General features: G+C 35.9%; 4 protein-coding genes across 5 annotated transcripts; 2 read left to right on the top strand and 2 right to left on the bottom strand.

Annotated features, from left to right (window-relative positions):
• Nucleotides 1–1,093: 1,093 nt before the first annotated feature.
• LOC131016206 (transcription factor LRL2-like) lies at nt 1,094–6,363 on the top strand. 2 transcript variants are annotated; one of them, XM_057944845.1, is made up of 9 exons: nt 1,219–1,334; nt 2,026–2,314; nt 2,506–2,580; nt 2,676–2,804; nt 2,973–3,038; nt 3,418–3,483; nt 4,089–4,148; nt 4,261–4,444; nt 6,048–6,363. In XM_057944845.1, exons 2-9 carry the CDS (start codon nt 2,036–2,038, stop codon nt 6,074–6,076), a joined length of 888 nt encoding a protein of 295 aa, XP_057800828.1. In that variant the 5' UTR covers nt 1,219–1,334; nt 2,026–2,035; the 3' UTR covers nt 6,077–6,363. The 2 variants fall into 2 exon arrangements, with proteins under 2 accessions (XP_057800829.1, XP_057800828.1); XM_057944846.1 differs by lacking the exons at nt 1,219–1,334; nt 6,048–6,363 and adding an exon at nt 1,094–1,211 and having other exon boundaries at nt 4,261–4,809.
• Nucleotides 6,364–7,760: 1,397 nt separating this feature from the next.
• LOC131016205 (adenylate isopentenyltransferase 3, chloroplastic) lies at nt 7,761–9,649 on the top strand. The gene has a single exon (XM_057944844.1). It carries the CDS (start codon nt 8,510–8,512, stop codon nt 9,464–9,466), a length of 957 nt encoding a protein of 318 aa, XP_057800827.1. The 5' UTR covers nt 7,761–8,509; the 3' UTR covers nt 9,467–9,649.
• Nucleotides 9,650–20,765: 11,116 nt separating this feature from the next.
• LOC131016204 (uncharacterized) lies at nt 20,766–21,412 on the bottom strand. The gene has a single exon (XM_057944843.1). The coding sequence runs from the start codon at nt 21,410–21,412 to the stop codon at nt 20,951–20,953; it is 462 nt and encodes a 153-aa protein (XP_057800826.1). The 3' UTR covers nt 20,766–20,950.
• Nucleotides 21,300–23,847, bottom strand: LOC131016203 (protein WHAT'S THIS FACTOR 1 homolog, chloroplastic). Its single transcript, XM_057944842.1, has 2 exons — nt 22,452–23,847; nt 21,300–21,434 (listed from the first exon to the last, which is right to left on the bottom strand). Exon 1 carries the CDS (start codon nt 23,689–23,691, stop codon nt 22,471–22,473), a length of 1,221 nt encoding a protein of 406 aa, XP_057800825.1. The 5' UTR covers nt 23,692–23,847; the 3' UTR covers nt 21,300–21,434; nt 22,452–22,470.
• Nucleotides 23,848–24,698: the final 851 nt, after the last annotated feature.

The following is a 24,698-nucleotide window of genomic DNA, read 5'->3' as shown; positions in this document are numbered from 1 at the left end:
ATGTGTCACTAGAAGCGCAGAGTTGGGGACCTCAGGAGAGAAGGTTGGTGAGGGCCATACTTGGTGAGTAACGGGTATGGCTACTATCTAAGGAGAAGTGAAGCACTGCCTTGTGACCGGGGATTGTGTGACCTTCGGACCAAGTGACCACAATGAGATCAACCATCCTATATGTGAAGTACAATTCCTTGAAACGCCCCAATGTCTTTGGGCCACGCCTTGGAATTGTATGGATCATAGACGGATCATCAGTGTGTCTATGACCGAAACGAATGTTAACGACAGTTACGACCTAACCGAATAACCTCACCCCTTGTTATTATTGATCTTGTTTATTTCTTGTGCAGAGTATACAGATTGAGAATTGTGACACCTCAGTTTGTCGTAGGAGAACAAAGTGGTTCCTCACTCCCTGTGGGATTCGACCCTACGCTTACCATTAAGACTAAGTTCTTGTTGTGAGAAGTAGGAGCGTGTATTGTCTGTACTGGGCATACACAAGTATTTTGTCCGCACCGCACGACGGGTGTGTGTCAGCCGCTCACGGCCAAACACAGACCCTAGATCTGCAAATCTGTGCAAACCAAAAAAAACGATGGTGGTGGAGATTTGGTGACGGTGGATATGGCGTTTTTGGTGGTTATGGTGGAGGTGAGGGAAAACGGTGGTGGTGGGAAATCCGGTTGGTTTGGTTGGTGTAGGTGGTGGGTGCGCCGCGGTTCTGGGGAGGGGGAAGTGGCTGACGGCGGGAGGGAGGGCTCGGCGGCGGTGGTGCGACGCGGTTCTGGGAAGGGGGAGGGGGGAGGGGAGGAGGTGACGTGTAGAGAGTGAGAGAGAGTGGGTGTGTGACATGGCTGCGACATTGGCATTCCGGCGTCCACGTCAGAATGCCGGTCGCCGGAATTGAAAAATGTGTCAAAATTGAACAACTTCTTAAATTGGTGTATTAAAATGTAAATTCCTAACTTCACGTCAAATATGGATTTTCGACAAAGTTTGTGTATTTAGGTGCAATTTTCCCTATTTAAAACAATTGTTTTTATTGTTTGATTCCAGGGGTATTTTCGACCATTGAGTTGATCAACCTGCAGTGCGCTGCTATTACCGTACCACGCATGGAGTAGTACTAGAGCACGCACTCCGCTCATTTTAGCTACAACCACCCATTCTCACCTTCTTCTCTGTCCAACAAAATTTCTGGAGATTAATCAGTAAGAATTCATTTCTCGCTTTTTGCAAACAACGATGTTACTTTTCCATGTCATTTTTTTCACTCAGACGTTTGATCTTCTCTGTACTGATTGACTACGTATTTTGAGTATAACAGAGAGAAGGTTTTGTGCGTATGTTTCGTTTTAGTGATTTTGTTCAATGGTTAAGTCTTTGCTGTTGTTATCCGCACAAAAAGTTGGTGATGTGTGAGCATGTGACTGAGTGACTCTATATACGATGTGTTTATGCATTTTTCTCCCATTATTGTTACTTTCTATTGTGCTTACTGTAGAGAGAGAGAGACATAGAGAGATTTTGCATACGGACTTGAGAAGTATAGATTCATGTAGGTTATGATTCATGCGTGTTTTCTGGTGAATGTGAATGAACACGATCACAAGCTATATTACTTTTTTCAAAGGAATTCTTAATGAACCTATATGAATCTCTTTTGTACTTTCATGAGTAATTATGATTAGTTTCATGGTCAATTTATTTAGTACTTTTAGATCAGTTCTATGTCATTGGTTCAATGTTTACTTCTGATCTTGATACCCTAAAGCTATATTCAATAGCTATAGATTTGCTCTTAAAAATTCAATCGTTTGAACCTTGGTAAGATTTCACCGTTTGTGTCACTATCTAATACTACTACCTTTCTGTTTGAACTTTGAGCTGTGGAATTAATCAGACCCTCGAGGCTGTGCTTCTGATTTAGTTTCTTTTGCTGGCTGTAGCCTTCAAAACTTGCGTTGATGTAGATAGAAATTCATGCCATTGTCGGTTAACAAGTTATTGTCGTGGCAATTTCAGAGCCTGGAATATGGAAGAACAAGATCGCAATGAATATTTGCAGTTTTCGCCACTGGTAATGGATTGGATAGCAAGTAATGCATCTGGTTCACTTAGTAACTTTGACTCCGACCAGCACTATATCAAGGCAGCAGGGAGTGGGCCTTGTCAGTGGATGCATTGCCAGCCAACACCTCAAAACTATGTTCAGTTTCTTTCAGAGACAGGGCACACTGAAATCCAGAAACAACTGTCATATGATGTTTCAGCACAATTTCCTACTTTGGGACTACCAAATCCTTCTCAATTGGTAAAAAACTATCTATGCGTGAATCATGATGCATACAGATAGAACTAGTTCTGTGTGGAATTAAGATTTCAAGAGCAAAGTCTGAGTTAATCTACTTGTGAATTGTGATTTGTATATTACCTTGTATGTATGTCTAAAGATTTCAATAGAAAATGATACAATATGTGATTTATGTACTTTGCTTCCAATAGGAAGAATACCTGAGGCCGCATAATGGTGGAGATTTTGTGACCTCAGTCACAGGCTTGGAACAACTTGGTGTAGAGGTTCATACGTGTAGCTGTTTGCACTGTAAAACAATTTTAAAGACTTTCCCTGCCAAATTGTACTTCCTAAAACTGACATGCAATTATCCGTGCAGGAACAGAAGTTGAATGAAGAGTTTAATCATGCATTTGAAACTTATTCACAATCATGTGCTGCTGCGTACAAAGATCCTTCTAAACTCAATAGGAAAAGATCAAGAGAGAGAGCTTATGCTACTGATCGTGTATGCAATAGTTATTTAATGTGTCTTGTGTTTCAATGTTATTTTTAACTGCCAAAAAATCATAATGAGACCTGCATGGATTGATCTTTGGTCCATACTTGGATAGCATTGTCACCCTATTGACAATCTTGAAGCTTCTGCATCTGATTGTCCAGTTCTTCCTTTCAGATTCGCAAATTGAGGATATCACGTTGGCTAGATGCTTTACAAGAATTGGTTCCTTCTCCAGAAAGGGTAATACAGCATATATATCCACAACATGTAACAATAAGCTCTTCCTGTTCTTGCATAGTTTCTCTTTACTCTACCTTTCTGTCAATGGAAAGAAATCCAGTGGTGTTATCAACAGATATTCATTAACTTCTGAATTTTTGTTTTGGGGGCATGAGGTGGGGGACGTGTGCTGAGATTCAATATGCAAGATTTATAGTTGCTTTTACATTTATGTAAGGAGATGTACACCTACAGACCTACTAATAAAAGTGTGCAATAGGAAATACATAATTTTTGTTCATGAAATTCAGTTTACTCATGAATTATCTGTATCGTTTTTTTTAATCAATATTCTAGTATTTGTTAAATATTCAGCCGTTTAGACGTTGTGGCATGGCAGGGTGGTCAAGCAGCCTTGCTGGATGGGGTCATTGACTATATCAAGTATTTGCAATATCAAATGAAGGTAGATTCTAGTGTTTTCCGCTTTGCACGGAAATGTTTGCTTCTGATCTAGAAGTAAATGTTTTCACAAATATCCATGACTTATATCAAAGAAAATCACTGTTTCAAGTTTCTTAGTTCAAGCAAAATGCTTTCTCAAACGACCTCTAGTGGTTAGGATCAGGGATGCATATACATTCTGCATGTTGCAGATCTTTGTTTCATTCGAAAGTCACTTATAATCTTCATGGCGATTCACATGTTGCAGAAGCTTATTATATTACTTGCTGCATTCAGTAACAAGTAAATGAACTTTATTATCATGGCTAAGAGTATTGATTTTCAGCTGATAAGTTATAGGTTCATCATGTACTCCAGATATTAACCACTTAAAGAATTTTTGAACTTTCAAAGATTATTTCCTTTCTTTGATAAAGTCCATCATATGATTCAAGTGTCTCCTTACTGCTGTCTAAATTACTTCTCATAATCTTCATCTTCTTTTTACCCATAGAAAGCATTGACTTCCAGTTGTGCATTTACCACAGTTTATTTTCCCGACTGTTGATGTCTAAGTTCATTGATCTTACTCAAGCTCACTCCTTTCATGGATACTTCACCATGCAGGATCTATGTCGAAACCGATTGGGAGGTGGATCAACTTCTAATTCTGTTATTTTCCTTGAGGTACTAAACTACTAGATAGATTACGAGAATGTCAAGACAGTTGTATTGTATCTAAAATCAATCCCTTGTCATGTGTAATTTGGATGTGATAAATGACGCGTCATTGTTTCAGGAACATGGGCATTACTTTGTTCAGGATCAGATGCTCAATGGTCCTCTGGAAGAGATGATAGGGAAGTTGATTAGGGCTTATCCTTCAGCAGCTACTGAACTGCTGCAGAGTAGAGGTCTCATCGTGTTGCCTATGACTTTTGCAGAAGAATTACTTGAATCTACGGACATGCTGGATATGCAAGGTTGATTTTCAGTTTTTGACCTCAGACATTGTGATTGATTATATCTGGTATTCATGTATGCCAAAATAAGAGCAATCTTGATTCTATACGGATATCATTAGTTCTTGTCCTGCATTCTTGATAGGACATCTTTTTTTTTTATATAAATAAAATAAAATATAAAGGTTTGTGCCAACTAATAATCAAATTAATGCATCAATTCTTGAGGTGTTGTTCTATTTCCTAACATTCTATGGCTCGTGGAATAGACCAAAATCTCATATGGGGAGATCTCTGATTCCTGTCATTCATTCAGGGGTTTCCAGATGTGGTAGAATAGTATCATGTGTAACATAAAGTAATAAATATAACTGCGTATCTTTTTTTCCTTCTTTATCCCATTCAACCATTTTCATTTCTCATTCTGTTATTACATTTTATGCCTGCATGTTATCCAACGCTTTATTGAACCACATCCATACATGTTCAGTGAAAATACTATTATACACCACCTGCCATGCATTATATCTTCTCCTTAGCTTCCAGTTTAAATTGTGAGGGTTAATATTTTAATTATTGTAGACCTAGATGATGAAATTTGATGTAACATATCCTTTACCTAAATTACAATATTGAATTTGTCTCCAAGTTGATACTTAAAAGACATTCTGCTAAGGTGCATATTTTTTTTATACAAGCTGGAGACTCTTGTTTGTTGTAGATATCGAATTATATTAAGCAGGTAATTTTTCCTTGGCCTAAAATGTTTGCTGCCTTGTTTCTACCATAGTTATTTTGGATTTAACAGAGGACTTGTGTGGTCCTCAATATATATATATGCGTAAGGCTTCTCTTTTACATCTGGTTTGGTCCATCTGACTGTTGCCTGTTGCTCAACACTAGAGACAAGAGGGAATAAAAGTACTGCCCTGCTTGCGCTGCGAATATCATTGGCCAAGGAACAAATACCTAAAATGATGAAGGCAGGGAGATACATTCTACCATCTTTGTATGATCATGGATTGCCTTTAATTGACTTAACCTTTTTGGGCTGTGTTGACGAAATCAGGGTGGTCGCTGGCATCTTTGGATGCCAGCAAGAGCAACAAGAGCCATATAGCATCAGACATTATTGTTGCTCAGTAAACAATAAAGGTCAAGTAACCATGTGTGGTCCCTAGCACAAAGCTAGATTGCTGGTTATGGTTATCTAGGAATCGGTTTTTCAATTTGCTTTGCAACGTCAACAGGACCACCATGAGAGGGAAATTGATAATATCGCCTTTTCTTCCATGTCCATTGATCTGGTGAAATTATGTTTATGCCTGCTTTGAACTCACTATGCATGCTTTGGGGGTGGGAGATGAGATTGGCAAGAAACTATTGCATTTTTGACTACGTGACAGCCGAAATTTTTATTATGAACATCTAATCATTCCATAAAGAAGTGTGACTACTATTTATTTTGTAGATTGACTTGCTATAGTCTAATGCGTATATGCTGAGCTGAGTTCTGGAGCTTGATGAGACGGTTTAAAGATAATGGCAGCTTTTATATATATATATCCTTATAAAGATTTGAGTGATAGTTGTAATTGACATTTCGGTTTTGGTTTACATGCAGAAAAGGGTGAATTTCTGATCTCCAAATGATCACACAAATACACTACTTTATGGCTTATGGTAAGGCGTGATAGATATGACGGTAGGTAGTGCACAGATTGCCAACTAATGATAGGACATCACCTCTCTAATGAGTGGATTCAATTTGAGAACAGTTTAGTTTTAAATTCTGTATTCTGCAGTTAAATACTGTAACCTTTATCACTTCAGTTTTGATTTCACTAACTCAAATCTAAAAAATGAATATGAATATCGGACCACCTCTAAGAAACTAACATGTTAGCTAGCCTTGATAGATATTCGAGCTCGAGCAAATAACCTGTGTATGTGGTTAGTGATTAGTGATTGTCACTTAGTCAGAGATTTCAATTATTCAGAAACATAGGTAGATGGAGTTGACTGTGATTTGGTATGCAGGCATGAAAAACAACAGTTCCGTTATAGTATAGTTTTTATTTTATTTCTAAAAGTTGGGATCATACTCAGCCTAATTTGATGTGGCTTAAGATGAAGTGATAATGGTGAATGATGTAAGCATGCAGAAAATCAGAATTAGATTCATTGATATGATAGGTAAACTAATTTAAAAAAGAGAGGAGCTTGTGCTTTCAGCACGCCTAGCTAAAAGATTGTTCTAAAATTTTGTCCTGTTTTTATTATGGCTTGGCTTGAATTTTGGGTGATTCCTGTTCCTATTTCTAGTTGTTTATGATAACAGTCTATTAGTTTAATTATTAGCTAGATCATGATATAATTGAAATCATTGATGGCGACACATCTGGATTTACAATTACATGTCTGAATTAGTTGTTAGTGTATACACATTGTTTTGTGATGATTAATAAGAGAAAGCTTTTGGTTGTAAGTGGGCTACGGATGTCGTACGCATGATCTGTTCTTCCACCTCACCACTGTTTATGCATATTATGGTACCATTATACATTCCCTCAACAACATATGTGCATTGTATCCACAAATAACTGTCTACATATTTAAGATCGTCTCTTCTTTAGTTTATATCGAGTTTCAAAATCAACAACTGAAATACATGATCCAAATACAAAGTTTTTTTTTTTGGTTCTAAAGATTTAATTGAAATATTTTAATTGTGGAGTGGAGTGGGATTTTTAGTTTTTAGCCTGTGATTGTGAAGTATTGTCCTCATATTTTTGTTTTTTGTCATTGGGAATAAGTTATCTACAACTAAGGGGTAATTTAGATATTCCTTGTGGCATTATCAGAATAATCTTTTCATCTTTTTCGCCAATGATAATCTTTTCTCGACTTTTAAGGTTGAGGAAGAAAGAGAGCATCGTGGATTCCATTCCATAATCAGTAATTACCGATGATTAACTTATTGTCCCCCTTTTTCTTATCTTTGGTTAAACTCTCTGTTATAAATAACCAAAATTAGTAGCAATCAGATTTCAAGATTCCAAATTATAAACTAATCAGTTTTGGAATAATAGTGCTAGTCAAAGAACTTCAATTTGGCTCTTCATAATGAGCATATGGGATGTGAAGAACAAATCCACCATCTATCTTCTAAAAAAAGTTGAGAAGAAAATCATTATTTATATTATCTTTTCCAATAATTAAGCTGAAAAGCTCATAAGTGACCTGTCCCAGCCCCAAAAGGAAGAAATGTATAAAAAATTAATAAAAGGCTTTCAACAAGTAACGAAAGAGGACAAAATACAAGACATAAATTAAAAAAGAATTCATGTTATTCTACTTCCATTAAAATTATTCTCTCAATCAACATACAAGAACAAGAATCGCATAGTACATTTTCTTCTCAAGATTCAGCACCTCACATTTCTTATGCATATGTTCAAATCTTAGGATAAAAATAGTAGAAATTGTAAACTCAACTGCAAAGTCCTCCTTTAGTAAAAGATGTTGACTTATTAATTAATCTACTTTCTTCTCCCAAGTTGATGCGAATCATTCAGGCTTTTAATTTACAATATCTTTCATTTCTTAATTATAAAAAGACAATATACGATAGAATAATGAGAGCGCAACCACAAAATGTACGATGTATAATCTTTTTGTTGCGATCGAAATTTATACAAAAAAAAAAAAAAAGTTGCAGGGGTGGAGAATCTTATCAACTTGTGTTGACTATGATAAAATAGAAAGGGCAATTAATGAAATGTGTTGTTCTGTTCAAGTATTGGTTGGCTCGTCCATAAATACTAGACCATTTTCCCCCATTTCTTGCAGTGCAGTCATTCAAGCTTCTACTTAGTTTCTCCTCATTTTATTTTTAGAAAAATTGTACAGAAAGAGAAACCCCAGCACAATTTCGAGCCGCCGCGTCTCAAATATTTTAGTATTTCAACAAAATCAGAGAGTACGACTTTCTCCTCGTAAAGAGCATAAACCAGTCTATTTTTGAATTGCGGCCAGGGGGTCTTTCGTCATTTCAAATAAGTCAAATATTTTTTGATAAAAAAAATGAAAATATCATTCTCTGCATCCAAACAAATACGCCCCTTGCTACACATACCTAGCACCTGCACTCAGCTCCTCCGCCACGGCCCGCCCAAGGAGAAGGTGGTGGTGGTGATGGGCGCCACCGGCGCCGGAAAATCGCGTCTCTCGATCGACCTCGCCACGAGCTTCTCGGCGGAGATCATCAACTCCGACAAAATGCAGGTCTACCAAGGCCTCGAAATCGCCACTAACAAAATCACCGACGAGGAGCTGCGCGGCGTGCCGCACCACCTCCTCGGCGTCATCGACCCCGAATCCGACTTTTCCGCCGCGAACTTCCGCGCCATGGCATCCATCTCCCTGCAGTCGATCCTCAGCCGCCGGCAGCTTCCAATCATCGTTGGAGGCTCGAACTCGTTCGTCGAGGCGCTCGTCGACGTGAATTTCCAATCGCGGTACGATTGCTGCTTCCTCTGGGTGGACGTGGCGATGCCGGTGCTGCACTCGTTCGTGTCGGATCGCGTCGACAAGATGGTAGAGAGAGGGATGGTCGACGAAGTTAGGGCATTTTTCCGGTCCGACGCCGATTACTCGCGGGGGATCCGGCGCGCGATAGGCGTGCCCGAGTTAGACGAGTTCTTCCGAGTCGAATCGTCGTGCGACGAGGAGACTCGCGCTAGGGTTCTGGCGGAGGCGATCGACGCGATCAAGATGAACACGAGCAGGCTGGCGTGCCGGCAGCTGGAGAAGATCCACCGGCTGAGGAACATCAGAGACTGGCGGATGCACCGCCTCGACGCGACGGAGGTGTTCAGGAAGCGCAGTGGAGAGGCGGAGGCGGCGTGGGAGAGCATGGTGGCGAGGACTGCTGAGGCGGTAGTGAGTAGATTTTTGTACGATTCGGAGCCCGCGGTTTACGGCTGCGTGATGGCGATGAGGAGCGGCGCTCGGCCGCTGATGGCGGCGACGGCGTCTTAATTGGGCGGCAAATAGTTGATGGAATGTGCTTGTGAATTTCTGGTGCCAGTTTTGGGAGTATTTACAATTTTGTCCCGGAATTATAAACTTACCCATATATAAATAATGGAATTACCCTTGTATTTCTGCCGACCAAAGTTAATATAATTTCTAACATTAATAATATAGAACTCAAATTCGACTTGTTTTTATGTTATTTTTTAATTGAGAAGATGATTAATGTAAAACTTTCAAATAGTTTGAAGTGCACAATCTCAAATTTGATACTATTATTTCAAGGGTGTTTGCCTAAGCCTATATTAAACTCCGTCCGTCCCGATTATCTTGAGATATTTTTTTTTTTGTACAAGAATTAAGAAAATATTATTTTGTGTGTAGGTGAAAAAGTGAAAAGATGAATAAACAATAAAACTTTGCCAAATAAAAAATTGTCTCAAGATAAGTGGAACGCTCAAAATAAAAATTGTCTCAAGATAGGTGAGATGGACGGAGTAGTTTATAAACCTCAACAATTTATAAGATATTTTAAAAATATATAAGATGTAATTTCTCAAGAGCTCATAAGTTTTCAATGCATTTAAATGATTGAGCTTATAAGTTGGACAAATAATTGTATTATTAATAGAAAATATTTGTTAGAGAGACAAAATTATAAAGAGACAACTTAAAAAGATATACGATGAAAACAATAAATCATAGTTGAATAATATTTATAAAATGATTGGTGTATATAAGATTATGAAAAAAATAAGTTGGAATATAGAAACTTAATTTTTGGGAGCTACTTCCGTTACTTTTGAACACAAAGATTAATAAGAGTGTAGTTAGTACTCCCTCCGTCCCACTCTAATAGACTCATTTTCTTTTTTGGATGTCCCACTCCAATAGGCTCATTTTCCATTTTGAGTAAAAAAATGTACTTAATTGGTGTGAACCACACAATTTTACTACTACTTTCCTACTAAAAAGTAAGTTTTTTTAATTTTCGTGTCCAAAAGAAGTTAGTCTATTGGAGTGGGACGGGGGGAGTATAAAATAAGTTGATAGAAGATATTTAAGGAGTATGTTAAATGAGTTGGACTCACTATTAATAACCTTTTAAATAGTTATGTTTTTACTAAAAAATATGAGACATTATTAATAGAACATTCCAAAATAGTAATTGAGACATTACTAATGAGACGGGTGAAGTAATAAACTATTGTAGCTTATTTTTACAATATATAAGTTGTTTTTAGAATTAATGGGTCAATCTTTGCATTCCCACTTAGAATTATTCGTGAAGATAATTTTTTGTACTTTAAGAGTTAACTTTTGCATTTTCTCTTTAGACTGCGTTTACTTTGATTGATAAATTTTTCCATGGAAAATGATGGATAAAAAAAATTTATGTCTTTAAATGTCTCTTTTTTTTCCAATATTTGACACAAAAACATTTTTCCTTCCTTATTTTCACTTCAAGGATGGATAATATTATCCACTCAAAAATGGAAGGATAATATTATTCATCCTTGAAATGAAAATAAGGAAGGAAAAATGGTGAACTTCTCTTTTGTGTCAAATGTTGAAAAAGGAAAGAGACATCTAAAGGCATAAGTTTTTGTTATCCATCCTTTTCCATGGATAAATTTATCCATCAAAGTAAACGCAGCCTAAATTCTTGTAGCTTATTTTTGCATTTTCAGAGTTAATTTTCTGCTCTCTCTTTCTCTCTCGATTCTTGATTTTTTGGCGAGAGTTGTCGCCACTGCCACTTCTTTGTCACCGCCAGTTTCGACTGATTATTAAACACTTTTATAAAAAAGTGTATAATGATGTAAAATACATTATTACACGATTATTGTATTTTTTTTCGCAAAAATGTATAATAATAGTAAGGGTTAATTGCTTATAAATCCAAAATGTTTTCAGGAATTTGGAAATTGCACATGAGCTCTTTTTTTTCCCTCGGGTAACATAACCTTTCATTTTTTTCCTTCTAATTTTGGTCCGGCCGTTGATTTTTTTCAATTTAAATTTGATGCGGCCATCAGAAATGACACGCTGGACACACTGGACGATCAAATAAAACGACGATGTCCCACTTAAAACAAAACAATGTCATTTTTTGTGAAATTAAAAGTGATTTTATTGCTCGTTCTAGTCTCAGACACGGATATCGATACTCGCTAATTACCATAACATGTCTTTAGTTTATAAATATAATTAATGAAATAATACATTCGCATCGCCATTTTGAAGAAAAAAACAAATATTTTGGCCAGTAATTTGAAAAACACAAAATCTAGTCATTTTTTACGTTTTATGACTGTTTTGCCCTTAATTAGGGTGGACCGGATTCGGTTCTGCGCGCGGATTAGGTATACTTGCCACTATTAGTGCCAAAATATCAAAAAAAATCAAGTAAATTGGTACACTTGGCACTATTAGTGCTAATAGTGTCATGCATGAATGGTAACCCAACTGCTTGATGTTCATTGAGGCCATGGTTTTTAATGTTCTTTGATTTCAATTTGATAGGAAATTGAGTTTTTGATAGTTATTTTGTGCTTATATTATTTTATCTTGTGAAATATGATATTTGCTTGAACTTTGATGAATTTTACGAAAATATGGTCCTTTATATAGGTCATTTTCTTGACTTATTAGACATCTCTCTTCACCATTTTTCATATTTTCTTCAGTTTTTAGACTTAGAACTCTATAGCTTTCATGGATTAGATTAGATTTACTTTCTACAAGATTGAAGATTCCAACTGTTCATCTTGAATTATTTTCGGGTTTTATCAGTTTTATTTATTTATTTATGTCTCGCTAGTTTCGTTTCTGATTTTAGAGTTCGTACATAGTTGATTGAATATGTGTTTTTTGATTTATTGATATCAATTTATTTTCCTGGTGCTTGATTTTTTGTGAATTACTTGATCAATAATTTGCATGTCTAGCTGTTTAGTTTGAAACTTGAATGTGATAATTGTTCAACCAATTCAAGAATGCATGATATAATTTTACCTTGAGACTTGAATGTGATAGGTAAAGCGCTATTCTTTGTGTGCTATTAATTTGATGTTAAATTATTCATTTGAGACTTGAATGTGATAAGGGGTTTATTAATAAATTTCCATAGTTGTTAGTTAGAGAAGATTATGAATAGTATAGTCATGTTTTCATCAGAGTTGGATTAAAAATAGTAATTGAATCAATAGGTTGAATACATGTGTTTAATTAACGATAGTACATTTCCTAGGGCCAATATTTTTTATATTTGATTGTTTATCTGATTTTTATTTGTTTTTTTTTAGTCTAGTTTTGAGTACTCATCATATTTGAGTTTCCTGAATATTGCTTGACAATTTATTAGGATTACTTGGAGTGTTTTTGCTTGAGGATACGATACTTTGCTTGCTATTTAGTACTATGATTTCACTATGTTAGTTGCGGTATTTTTGTTGATATTAAAATAGTGATCAAGTTCAACCACTCAAACTCATCTAGAATGTGTGTGCATGTGTACTCGTCCCAAATCCAATTTAAAAGTAATTTTTTACAACTCCTTGTCCCAAACATGTATAATATACTCACCAATTGAATATGTTTTGTTGGCCCAGAACGAGCACGTACTGGTGTTGGGGGAGGGGGGCATACACCAGTTACAAATTTTTTGTTGCTTATCAAAGTTTTGGTTATGAGACAAGTTCAATTAATAATGAGTTAGTCGGAATGATTCACCTCAACTGACAGAAAAGTAAGCTAATTGGTAATCCAAATAAGCTTGCCTAACTTAGTAATCAATTAGCAATCGTACTGAATGCTCGTAAATTGATCACTTGGACAAATAATTGAGATGTGCGGAATTTGATGGTTAAATTACACACTTAGTAAAAATCTTTAAGTTTTCTACTTAATCAAGATTCAATTTTATCAGTAGCCTTAATCTGTTGATTTTAAGTGTCCTGAAAATAATGTTGAGTTATGTTGTGTTGATGGTCAACTTTGCAAATATAATTACAGTTTAAGTAATGATGAATATAAAAGCATAATGTAAAGCACACAATAGTTTAACGTGGTTCGGAGAAACCTTCCTACGTCCACAGGCCTGAGTTACGAGTGAATCCACTAACTTCAGATTTTTTGTTTTAGAGCTACAAGTCAACTGATTAGTTAGTTTCCTTAAACTGATCCATTGGTTACGCGGCCGTGATCGTTATTGTAATTTCCTCGGTTGCTTTTGTATGCAACTTTCAGTTTTCATACTACAACATAATAGTTTACTTGTTGATTTTCTTCTAACAGCTAACATCCTATTTTACAATGGGTTAGTGTTTGAAGAGTGATTTCCAACTTATAAACACACTGTTACAATAAAATACAAAAGAATTTTTAGTGTGTTCAGATCTAGATTTAGGAATACGAAGTGAAGCACCTGGACACTGAGAGAATGTTTGTAGGCAATCTCTGGAATATCATATCTTGAAATCCCAACACATAACACTTAAATAATCGTAGGATTCCCTTATTGATGAGGACTAAAATTTGCACCAGCACTGTGTTAACAGTGCTGGAATATCTCTCTTAATTATTATTATTATTATTATTATTATTATTATTATTATTATTATTATTATTATTATTATTATTATTATTATTATTATTATTATTTAATGTTATTGTTACTGTTATCTTGAATATTTGGTGCAGCGGTGACTTGACAGGGCTAATTTTATCAATCGAGAAGTGTTTTAGCAACTTAACCCTGCTCTCGCCTAGGCAAACCAGCCTTGGCTCCCAGTAGGGATGTCAATCGGGCCATCCCACTCGATTTCGGGCTAGTCGATTTTTTTATTTTTCAGGCTAAATTTTTTTGACCATAACCCTAACCCACTCGGTTTCGGGCTAGCCCGTTCGGGCCCGCAAATTTATGATTTTTTTATATGTTTAATTTTTTTTATAGATAATCATACTCTTGTAATAAAAATATGTTGTGCTTTTTAAATCAATATATTTCGCCTTGTTTTAGATAAAATAAATTATTGTTATTTTAACGTAAATTTACATAATATCTAACTTTAACTTCGTTTCCATTAAAATTGTATATAGATTTAACTTAAATGACTATCTTTCATTGACTTTTATATCATAGATGTTTGTTATTAACGTTGGAAAAAAAATCGAAACATAATCTACACATCAAAATGTTATTATCAAATTAAAAAGTAAAGTATTAAAGTATAAAATCAATTATTAAGAAAATGTTAAACATATTCTACACATCAAAATGTTATTATCGAATTAAAAAGTAAAGTATTAAAGTTTAAAAATCAATTATTATGAAAATGCTCGGTTAATCGGGTCAACCCACTCGATTTTCGGGTCAATCATATCGGGCTCCGGCTATTTTCGGTTCGGGCCATTCGGGCTAAAAAAAATTTAGGCTAAAAATTTTCAGCCCTAATCCTCTTTTTTTATCGGTCTATTCGGGTCGACCCATCAATTTCGAGCTTTTTGGACATCCCTAGCTCCCAGCCTCGACAATACGACTCTGTTTCGACTCTAGTATTTCAGCTTTGGTTCCCAGTGCTAACTATTCAACGCTTACTAATGTAATAGGGGCTTAGGCCCAACCACTTGAATTAATGGGCCTAAGGCCCTTCGGTTTACTTTAATGCATATAAATAAGAGTTTGGTTATTAGATTAGGGGATCTCTTTCATTTCTCTTAGCTCATAATGTAAAATGTAAACTCTTCAATTATAGTGAAAACCCCCTAACAACCCACCGTGGATGTAGATCTCACAATCGAACCATGTAAATCTTTGTGTTGTTTTATTGTTTTATTTAGGTGTTGATTTATGTTACATCACTTATTCAGAAATACGCTGAGTTATTGCGAGCAAGTAAGAGCTTGAATGTTTTATGAAATTAAATATGCAGCGTTTTTGGTAATCTCTTAGCATCTGGATATTTATATAGTAGAGATGGAATAGTTCCATTGGAGAGAACTTCTTCGAATCACCGGTTGAGTAGGTTTTAAATTCTTCTCGTTTGATCCAAGAAAGGGTGTTGTCAGATTTCTGTAGATCCGTAAGAAGTAGATTCTGACATTTTGTGTAATCCTAATACTTGTATTTCCTTTCTCCAGATTCAAAGAGATCCATAGTAAATGTCATATCTTTAGCATTAAATGTCCATCCTCCGTCTGATGAAGCTTGTAGGTTGACTTCCCTTTAATCCGTTTGACTTAGGATTGACGTGGCATGAGATCAACTAGGTAATATCAGTGTCCACATCCTTTAGTCTGAATGGATCAATTAATCTTTGTTCAACTGGTCTTTCTTAATTCCAACGAGTCTTCTATACTTCTAGAGTTAGAACTTCATGCACTATCAACAGAACACATCCGTTGAATCTTCAAGTAGATATCCTGTAAATATAAATAACACGTTCCCTAACAGTTGAGCTGCAGTCTACAAGATTGACCCTTGACATATAATCATCATAGAAGGATTTTGGTATTAAATCAAAACATGTATATAATTTTTCCAAAGTAAACATTAACAATTAATTCTAGGGTTAAGTACCAAATACCCCCCAAACGTTGGGGCCCCTATCGCGTATAGGACCCTATAGTCAGGGTCCGCGCTGTTTACTACCTCAACGTGGCTAAACCTAAGCAAATCCCCCCCTCAACGTTGGGCCCCTATCGCGTATAGGACCCTATAGTCAGGTATTAAGTACCAAATACCCCCCCAACGGTGACTTAATGCAGGGGGGTATTTGGTATTTGAGGGGGGGATTTGCTTAGGTTTAGCCACGTTGAGGTAGTAAACAGCGCGGACCCTGACTATAGGGTCCTATACGCGATAGGGGCCCCAACGTTGGGGGGGTATTTGGTACTTAACCCTTAATTCTATAATAACATAAGATTATATATTAAATTAAAAGTATAAAATTAAAAAATATATATATATACAGTCTACGAAGTTCATTTAATTCATTTAGAAGTTATATATACATTTACATCCCCAAACTCGAATTTAGTAGTAAAAGTAAATTAAAAGTGACGAAAAATAATTATCATCGAATAATTTTCTATATTATTTTTTGGACAATGAGATTAATTTTACATTCAGCCAATGGAGAATAATAATTGATTCAATACAAAGCTATGTAAAAAATAGAAAATGAAAATTATTAAGGAAATTACTCTTTATTAAATAAATAATTAGTTAAATATATAATAGATAATGTATATAATGAGAACTTAAGATAAAATAGAAATGGAGAATGAAGATAATTTCACGTTAGCGCACATGGATTAAGGTATTATTTTGAATGTATTATTAAATTCAATACAATAAAAATTAAAATTTATAATTTAAAAAAAATATATAATGAGAATAATTGCAAGTGAAGTAGATTGGAATTGGTATTGATGAGAAAGATTAAGGGATCGGTTTTCATATACGCTATTAGAAGAAAACCAATTCCCAATATAAAAAGAAAAAGAGGAATACATGAAAACTATAATCAAATATAGTAATTCTAAAAGTGGTTATTTGCAAAAAGTATTCAAATTTTGCAAGTTATTCTGTCATTTAGAGTGTTGCGAACTAAATGTATTTCGTTTTCAAGAATGTGCAATGAAATGGGGTCACGTTGTTTGCTCTCTCAGAAGGGAATGGAATAATAAATACAATTACATCAACATGAATTTGAATAAAGAATATTGGAAAGAGATAAATGCAAGTTGGATTCTGATCCTCACATATCCGTACATGGAGAGGGGTACCCTAATTTGCTAGATGAGTAATATAGCATATAGGGGACAAAAAATTGAGACGAATAATGAACTATATATATACTTGTTGTTCAATTACTAATTACTAGTTAAGAAGAGAATTCATCTCAGTTTATAAATTGCTACCACTTAGGTTTCTACATGATTATCAACTCAATAATTAGAATGATTCTATACATAATTCCCAATTTTTTCCCTTTATAGATAGGTTATGAGACCAAGTTATTTTTTAGAATTACAAGAGATGTTTATTATAAGCAACTTGCATGCAAGTGGGTCCTCAGCACTACATAAAGATGGAAAAACTACCAACACGTAAGTGGGATCACTATCCATACAAAAATGGAAAAACTACTTACACGATGATGAAATTGATGAACCCAAGACATCAGCTTTACTACTTGATCTAAGTCTGATTGGCAACATGAAATCAAGTTATTGTTTCAATATTGTCGTCTTCTTCTTCTACTTCTTTTTTTATTTTTAATTTTTAAGTCAGATTTTGAAAAACACAAGTTAAATAAGTTCATTCTTTATAGGAAACAGACCACCTTTTTTGTTTTATTGAGGGGATTTCGTATGCCATTTTAAAATAAACGATTTGTTATAGGATATTTGATGTATAAATACATAAAGTTTACTCCTTTTATGATATTTAATATATTTAATATGAATTTTAAATGGGTTAATGCCGTGAAAAACCATGAATTTTGGTGCGATTTCAAAATTTTCCATGAACTATTTTTTTTATCAAATTTTCCATGAACTTAAACGCCTGAACAATTTTTCCACGATTTTTACCTCCGGTGATTGTTTGGTCTTAGGTGGCGCCTACGTGGCACTACCGAGCTGATGTGGCGCCTACTTGAAAAAAAAATAGAAAATCGATTATTTTTCTCTGCTCTGCTCTGGCCGCCTCGCTGCTCTGCTCTGGCCGTCTCGCCGCTCTACTCTGCTCTGCTCTGGCCGCCTCGCAGCTCTGCTCTGCTCGCCTCGCTGCTCTGCTCTGGCCGCCTCTCTCCAGACCTCCACCGTCGTCGTCCACAACAAACCAGATCCGCCGCCCCTACGCTGCCTTTGCCACCACCACCCTGCAGATCCGCTGCCTCCCTCACCACTGCCTCCGGCACCCGCACCAGATCCGGCGCCCCTGCCGCTGCCGCGCCAGTCACCTCCGTCCCTCGTTCTTCTTCTTCTCCAAACATCCATCGCCGCCGTCGACTTCTTCTCCCTCAAAAAATCTTCTTCTTCCCGAGATCTCGCGCCGCCAACCTCAAACCACCCCTCTCTCTCCACCGCCCTCCCCCACCACCTCGCAGATCCGCCGCCCCCCTCCGCAGTACCAGGTGGTTAGAAGAGCTCTGCCCACAGAGACGGAAAACCTTCTTTCCGGCGAGCTCGACCACTAACAGAGAGAGAGAGGGAGAGAAAGTTTTGGGCTCAAAACAACGTCGTTTTGATTCACCGCCGGTGATGCCATGTCATTTTTCAGGTCACTTAAAAATGTCATGTCAACATTCAATTTGGGGATTTTTGAAAATCATGGCAAAATTGATCAGCCCCTTAAGTTCATGGAAAATTGGATAAAAAAAATAGTTCATGGAAAGTTTTGAAATCGCACCAAAATTCATGATTTTTCACGACATTAACCCATTTTAAATTTTAGTTATAAATACATAAATTTTAAACTTATTCAATTTTTGACTCATTTTTTATTTTCCCCAAATTAAAGTTGACTTGAAAATTGAAATGCTTGAATCTTGACGTGGACAAGTCGGCGCTGAGATACGACAACGTACATTGTTTTTTTTAAAGGAAAATAACCCAAAATTTAAAAATGAAAATGAACAATAAAAATTTGTCTATAAATTTCATAAATTCATAAAGTCAATTTCCTCATTCAGAATGGCAAATTTGTCATTCAGAAAACCAATTCTGAATTTTGTTCATTAAAATTTGAGGATTTCAGAACCAACATCGATGGTTTCCTCATCGGGCGCTTCTGCAAGCTCGTAAGATTCCAATTGAATAATTAATTTTGTCAACTCAGTTTTAATTTTGACATGTCAGCATTAATCTCGCTGAATATAAAAAATGGGCCAACAATTAAACGGTGAATAAGTTCATGTATTTATAAATAAATTTTAAAGTTCATGTTAAATACCAAAAATTGAATAAAGTTCATGTGTTTATACACCAATTACCCTTTGAGTAAAATTTTGAAGTTGCCAAAATGAAGCATAAAACACAATTTATGGCCACACATTGAAAAAACACAAATTTTGGCCATTTTTATAGCTTTGGGACGCTTTTGCCCTTAATTGGGCGGACTGGGTAGGGTCAGACACGCGGGTCGCGTGCCGGGTCGGGTTAGGCACTTATGGCACTATTAGTGCCATAAGTGCCATCGAAAATCCAAAATAAAACCAAGTAAAATAGTCATTTTGGCACTTATGGCACTATTAGTGCCATAAGTGCCAACGAAATTCAAAATAAAACTAAGTAAAATGGTCATCAGCACAAATACAGAAACAACAACATCATTTAAACCCTAAATGGAACATCTAAACCCTAAATGGATAATCTAAACCCTAAATGGAACATCTAAACCCCAAATGAATAATCTAAACCCTAAATGGAATATCTAAACCCTAGGGGGAAGTGTGCACTTATGGCACTATTAGTGCCATAAGTGCCATCTTGGCACTTATGGCACTAATAGTGCCATAAGTGCCTAACCCGACCCGGCACGCGACCCGCGTGTCTGATCTTACCCAGTCCGCCTCATTAAGGGCAAAAGCGTCCAAATCAATAAAAATGGCCAAAATTTGTGTTTTTTCAAATGGTGGACAAAATTTGATTTTCATTCTTCATTATGGCCATTTGGGTGGATTGTTTCTTACCCTTTCTTATATTTGATTGATATCATTTTTTTATATATAAAAGTACAATCATGGGATCGTGTATTTGATAAAATAAAATATCTACTAAATGAAAACAATTTCAAGAAATTTCAAAAGTAAATAAATACAGCTTCGATATTATTGTGTAGGGATGGAGTAATAAGAATGAGTTGCTTTTGTAGTTTGTGTGTGTGAACATGTCTAGGTATTGCATGCTAACTCTGAGTGCACACCAAACATACACTTGCTTTTATTCAACACGCGAATTACATTTTGCTTCAATTCATCCTTCTCCTCATAGATGGAGTATTAATTACACTGGATGTAACATTTATGAGTAAAAATAAAGTTAAATGAGAAATAATAGGGTCCCAGTCCCACAATTGTCTGTACTTGAAGCTTCCAAGGGCTATATATTCTTGAGCAATATGCAAATACAAAAGATAAGTTTGGAATAAAGAGCCTGCCTCGATCAATCACTCTCGTTGCTAGTCTTTTTCACACAGAATCCACATTTTCTTTTATGGGCCCCATAGAAATCATTAATTATATCATACTACTACATTTGAAATGGAAAATATAGCTTTTTCTCAACAGAGTTTCTACCAACACACCATGGAAACATTGATTTTGATTAATATGGCCATAAAATGTTACACAATTTCTAATGTGAAATTGATAGATACATATGACAAACTTTCCTTGAAGCAAAGATGAAATAAACTTACTGTATATGTAGAGTAACTTGAGAGAATTTCTACTTGCTCTGTTAAGCTTGTAATAATCAGAATGGCACGCACCTTGATGCACAGGCAAAAGTAACCTGGCAAAATTCGCCTACGGACACCGTGTAATTATGCGCCGGCCTGGCAAGGAATGGAGGCAAGTGAACCAACAGGCCACAAATGCAGACGTCATCAACTTCTTTCAACCACCTACAGCAATCTGCTTCAGCGCCCGTCTCTTTGTGCCTATGGTGCTTGTGGCCGTGGTGGTGCCGCCTATGGTGGTCATGATGGCCCTCCGTGGGAAGGGGTGTTGGTGGGGAAGGAGGGGATGGTGGAGGAACTGGTGTATAGGGTAGCAACGAACATGCACGGTTTGCTAATGCAAACTGCGAAGCACAAAGTGGGGGAAGATTTGCTGGTGGCAGTGGGTGGTGGGAAACCCACTGGCTTTCTGCCTTTGGGTACAGCACTAGAAGCATCAGAGTGGCAAGCAAGCGGAGGGCATTGGTTCTATCCATGTGCTCGCTTTTCTTGGATTGTCTGCACAAACGGAAACAGTGGAAGAAGTTAGCTACCAAATAATCTTTGCACAGACTTATATAACTGTTTCTTTCACAAGCTTTACATGTTCTTGAGTTAGGTAGGTTTTCAGGTAGAGTGAGTATCTACAAGATAACAACAACATGAAACCAATTTAATGAATGAAGCATTCATCTTGCATTCCATAATTTGGCATAGCTAAACTTGTCTTTCTCAAAATAAAAATGGAATCTATAACAAAAAATGTAAGTTCTCTAATAAAATTTTCCAAAGAATGATGGAAGGCAATAAATACTTCACATAGTACCAGGGGAGCGCTCATTTTTAGGATTCAAGACCTGAAATTACCTACTACTAGCAAGCATTGATCACTAGAGAACAAATCTCAATCGTCCCAATATGAAAGATCCAGCTTTAATTAAATAAATGGATAATTTCTAGATTTCCATAGAAAAAAATATGTAGTACAATATCATGTAGATGACAAATAAAAGAGAACAAAATCATCAAACAAAATATCATGTATGGTTGAACTATTCACACATCCAACCATTTACAATACCCCATCTATACAGACCAAGCCTTGTTGTCGTGAGTAATTAGAATGAATTTAGTGTGAATTTTACATTCAACATTTGGAGTTACTAATAGCAAATTCTACAACCAGCAAAGCAAGAGAGAGAATTCATAAAGGTTCTTAGATTCTTTAACCTTGTGCTCTAAAATATTGAGTTCATGTCTACTCACTATAGGGAAAACATGTGAAGCACATCGATATTTCCGAGTCCCAAATTGCTTTAGGGGGTTATTTACAGTATTATCACTAAGATATTGCATTTTTTTTCATATTTACAGAAGCAACTAATACAAGCAGGCACAGATGGTGTAGGCATATCTTTTAGTATTAAACAATGAAACTGCATAAGAGAGATACAGAAAATATACTTTCCCATCTGATATGTTCAAACACCACGGCCTTCGCCTTATTTAGATCAAGTGTACACCAGGAACATATACACAGATAATTTGTCCGACTTCATAATTCTGTATTCTGCTTATCACATTTCAGTTCCTTATTCCTAACAGCCGCGAGTTCCATATCCTTGCGAATACTTTCTCTGCGCAATCTCAATTTCTGAGCCCTCTCCCGCCATCCCTCTTCCAGCATTTCAACAAACTTATTCTTTATCTCACACAGTGGATCGAGATCAACCAACTCCTCACCCTTATATGCTTCCCTCAACATTGCTGTCTGAATTCCACCTTTCAAAGACATATAGAAAATCCCTGAATGCCTTGTAAACACACTCGTGAATGCTTTAGAATACCTAAAATCCTTACAAAGCTTGCCTAGAATGGGCACTGGCACTCTCTTATAAATTGACAGCGAGAGCAGCTCGTGGAAAACCCCCACCAGCCTCTTCTCCATTTCCGGCGAAGCAGGATCCAAATGCGACACATCCTCATATGGAGAAATGTAAGGGAGCTCCATCCAGTCCCTAACCCACTCCCTCATTTCCTTCTTGAAAAAGAACCCTGGTGGAAGCTTCCACTCGAATGCCGGCCTAACGTTAATCCCCATCAACCTCGACTCCTCCTCCGCTCGTCTCTCAATAACCGACTTAGCAAACTCCTCATTACAAGAAACTAATTCAAGGTACGACTGCCCCTCTCCGGGCAATCCGTGCAACCTAAAATACTCTGGATACGCAGACACCAATTTCACCAGAAAATCATTAGGGAAACCGAATTCCTTCTTCACCTCAACCAATTTTGCAGCACTAACAACTCTATGATTCGCCATCATGAGCAATTTACACAATTTAGCAACAATCAACGGCTCATTTTCGCGGTAAATCAATTTCTCCTCCTCCGAAAACCGGTTCAGTCTATCACTAGGCCGAACGAACTCAACCAAGTCGGATTTGGGCCTAATCCTGTCCTTATATATATCAAACAAACCCGGATTTTGGGAAAGAAATGCTTCAAGTTTGACGGGCAACCGAAGCCGCTCGCGGCGTTTAGCTAAGTATTGGAGCGGGATTACCTGACCCGGTTCGTTTAGGACTTCTCGGACGACCCGGTAGCAGAGCCGCCATTTCTTGTCGTTCTCGATTGCTTGATCGAGTTTCGTATCCTTTCGCCATACCACTTTTAGGTTTGACATTGAAGCATTGAATTGGAGGATGGAGTAGAGAGAAGGAATCTTCGGATTATGGGCTCGAAACATGAATAAACGTCTGGATTTTGATAGCATTTTGGGTATTTTGATGAAATTGGAAGCTAGGGTTTTATTTTGAATTTAGCAGCGATGAGTTCTTTCCAGGCAAATACTACGAAAATATGAATTTATATTCGAAAACGATTTATAGCGCAAACACAAAGTTACAATCATTTCACTAATTTATCATCTTTTCTTAATTTTGTTTTTTTCCAGTGTTAATTCAATTAGTATTTTGTTGCATATATAATACGACTCTCATGATACAATTATGACTAATTAGTGTACGTTAATTATTGTATATTATTTATAATCATAGTATATAAAATAATTTTTATATAAAAGAGGAGTTTTTTCCCTTCATTTCTTCCCTCTCTTTTTCTCTCTTTTCTTCCACCATTTTTTTTACTATTTTTTCATTTTATTTTTTATATTTTAATTATTTTCTAAACGTAGTCAAATTTGATCCATGGAAAAATATTCAATATGAGTCTTAAATTTAATATTATGAAAATCATCAAAAATGAATTTAAAATATTTTATTTTCTCTTTCTTCATTAAAATTTTACAAAGTTTTATTTATATTTGTGTATGAAAATATTTATATATTTATTATGATGTTTAAAACTCTATAATAATTATATTGACAATATTTATATATTGTCACTAATAATAATGTGTAATGCTAATTGTCATTATTGAATAATTTTAAAATTTATTTAATAACTATAATTATCATTACACTTTATATAAAGTTGAAAATTTATATTTTTAAATTTAGAATTTTATTGAGTAATTGATATGAATTATTTTATTTTATTTTTCAAACATATTTTTTATTTGTTTATATTTTAATTTTATTTAATATTTATATTTGTTTATTGAAATGTATCATTTAATTTTAATGTTCGTGCGAATGGACATACTTAGTGTAATTTGCAAGAATCGAAAGATGTAAATAGTGTTTTTCAATTTTGGACGAGAAATCCACACCAACTACTCAAAAGCAAGTAGATAACACGAGAATGCATTATCTACAACTG

Source organism: Salvia miltiorrhiza, chromosome 3 (assembly GCF_028751815.1).
Source record: "Salvia miltiorrhiza cultivar Shanhuang (shh) chromosome 3, IMPLAD_Smil_shh, whole genome shotgun sequence".
NCBI classification, from domain to species: Eukaryota; Viridiplantae; Streptophyta; class Magnoliopsida; order Lamiales; family Lamiaceae; genus Salvia; species Salvia miltiorrhiza.
The sequence above is the reverse complement of the archived record's forward strand: the minus strand, read 5'-3'. Positions and strand labels throughout refer to the sequence as shown.

What these genes read in the sequence shown, in the direction of transcription:
- LOC131016206 (XM_057944845.1), top strand. Translation starts at nt 2,036, where the DNA reads ATGGAAGAACAAGATCGCAATGAATATTTGCAGTTTTCGCCACTGGTA. An exon ending in TACCAAATCCTTCTCAATTG is followed by an intron (nt 2,315 to 2,505) that starts GTAAAAAACTAT and finishes TGCTTCCAATAG; the next exon opens with GAAGAATACCTGAGGCCGCA. An exon ending in TGGAACAACTTGGTGTAGAG is followed by an intron (nt 2,581 to 2,675) that starts GTTCATACGTGT and finishes TTATCCGTGCAG; the next exon opens with GAACAGAAGTTGAATGAAGA.
- LOC131016205 (XM_057944844.1), top strand. Translation starts at nt 8,510, where the DNA reads ATGAAAATATCATTCTCTGCATCCAAACAAATACGCCCCTTGCTACAC.
- LOC131016204 (XM_057944843.1), bottom strand. Translation starts at nt 21,412, where the DNA reads ATGGATAGAACCAATGCCCTCCGCTTGCTTGCCACTCTGATGCTTCTA.
- LOC131016203 (XM_057944842.1), bottom strand. Translation starts at nt 23,691, where the DNA reads ATGCTATCAAAATCCAGACGTTTATTCATGTTTCGAGCCCATAATCCG.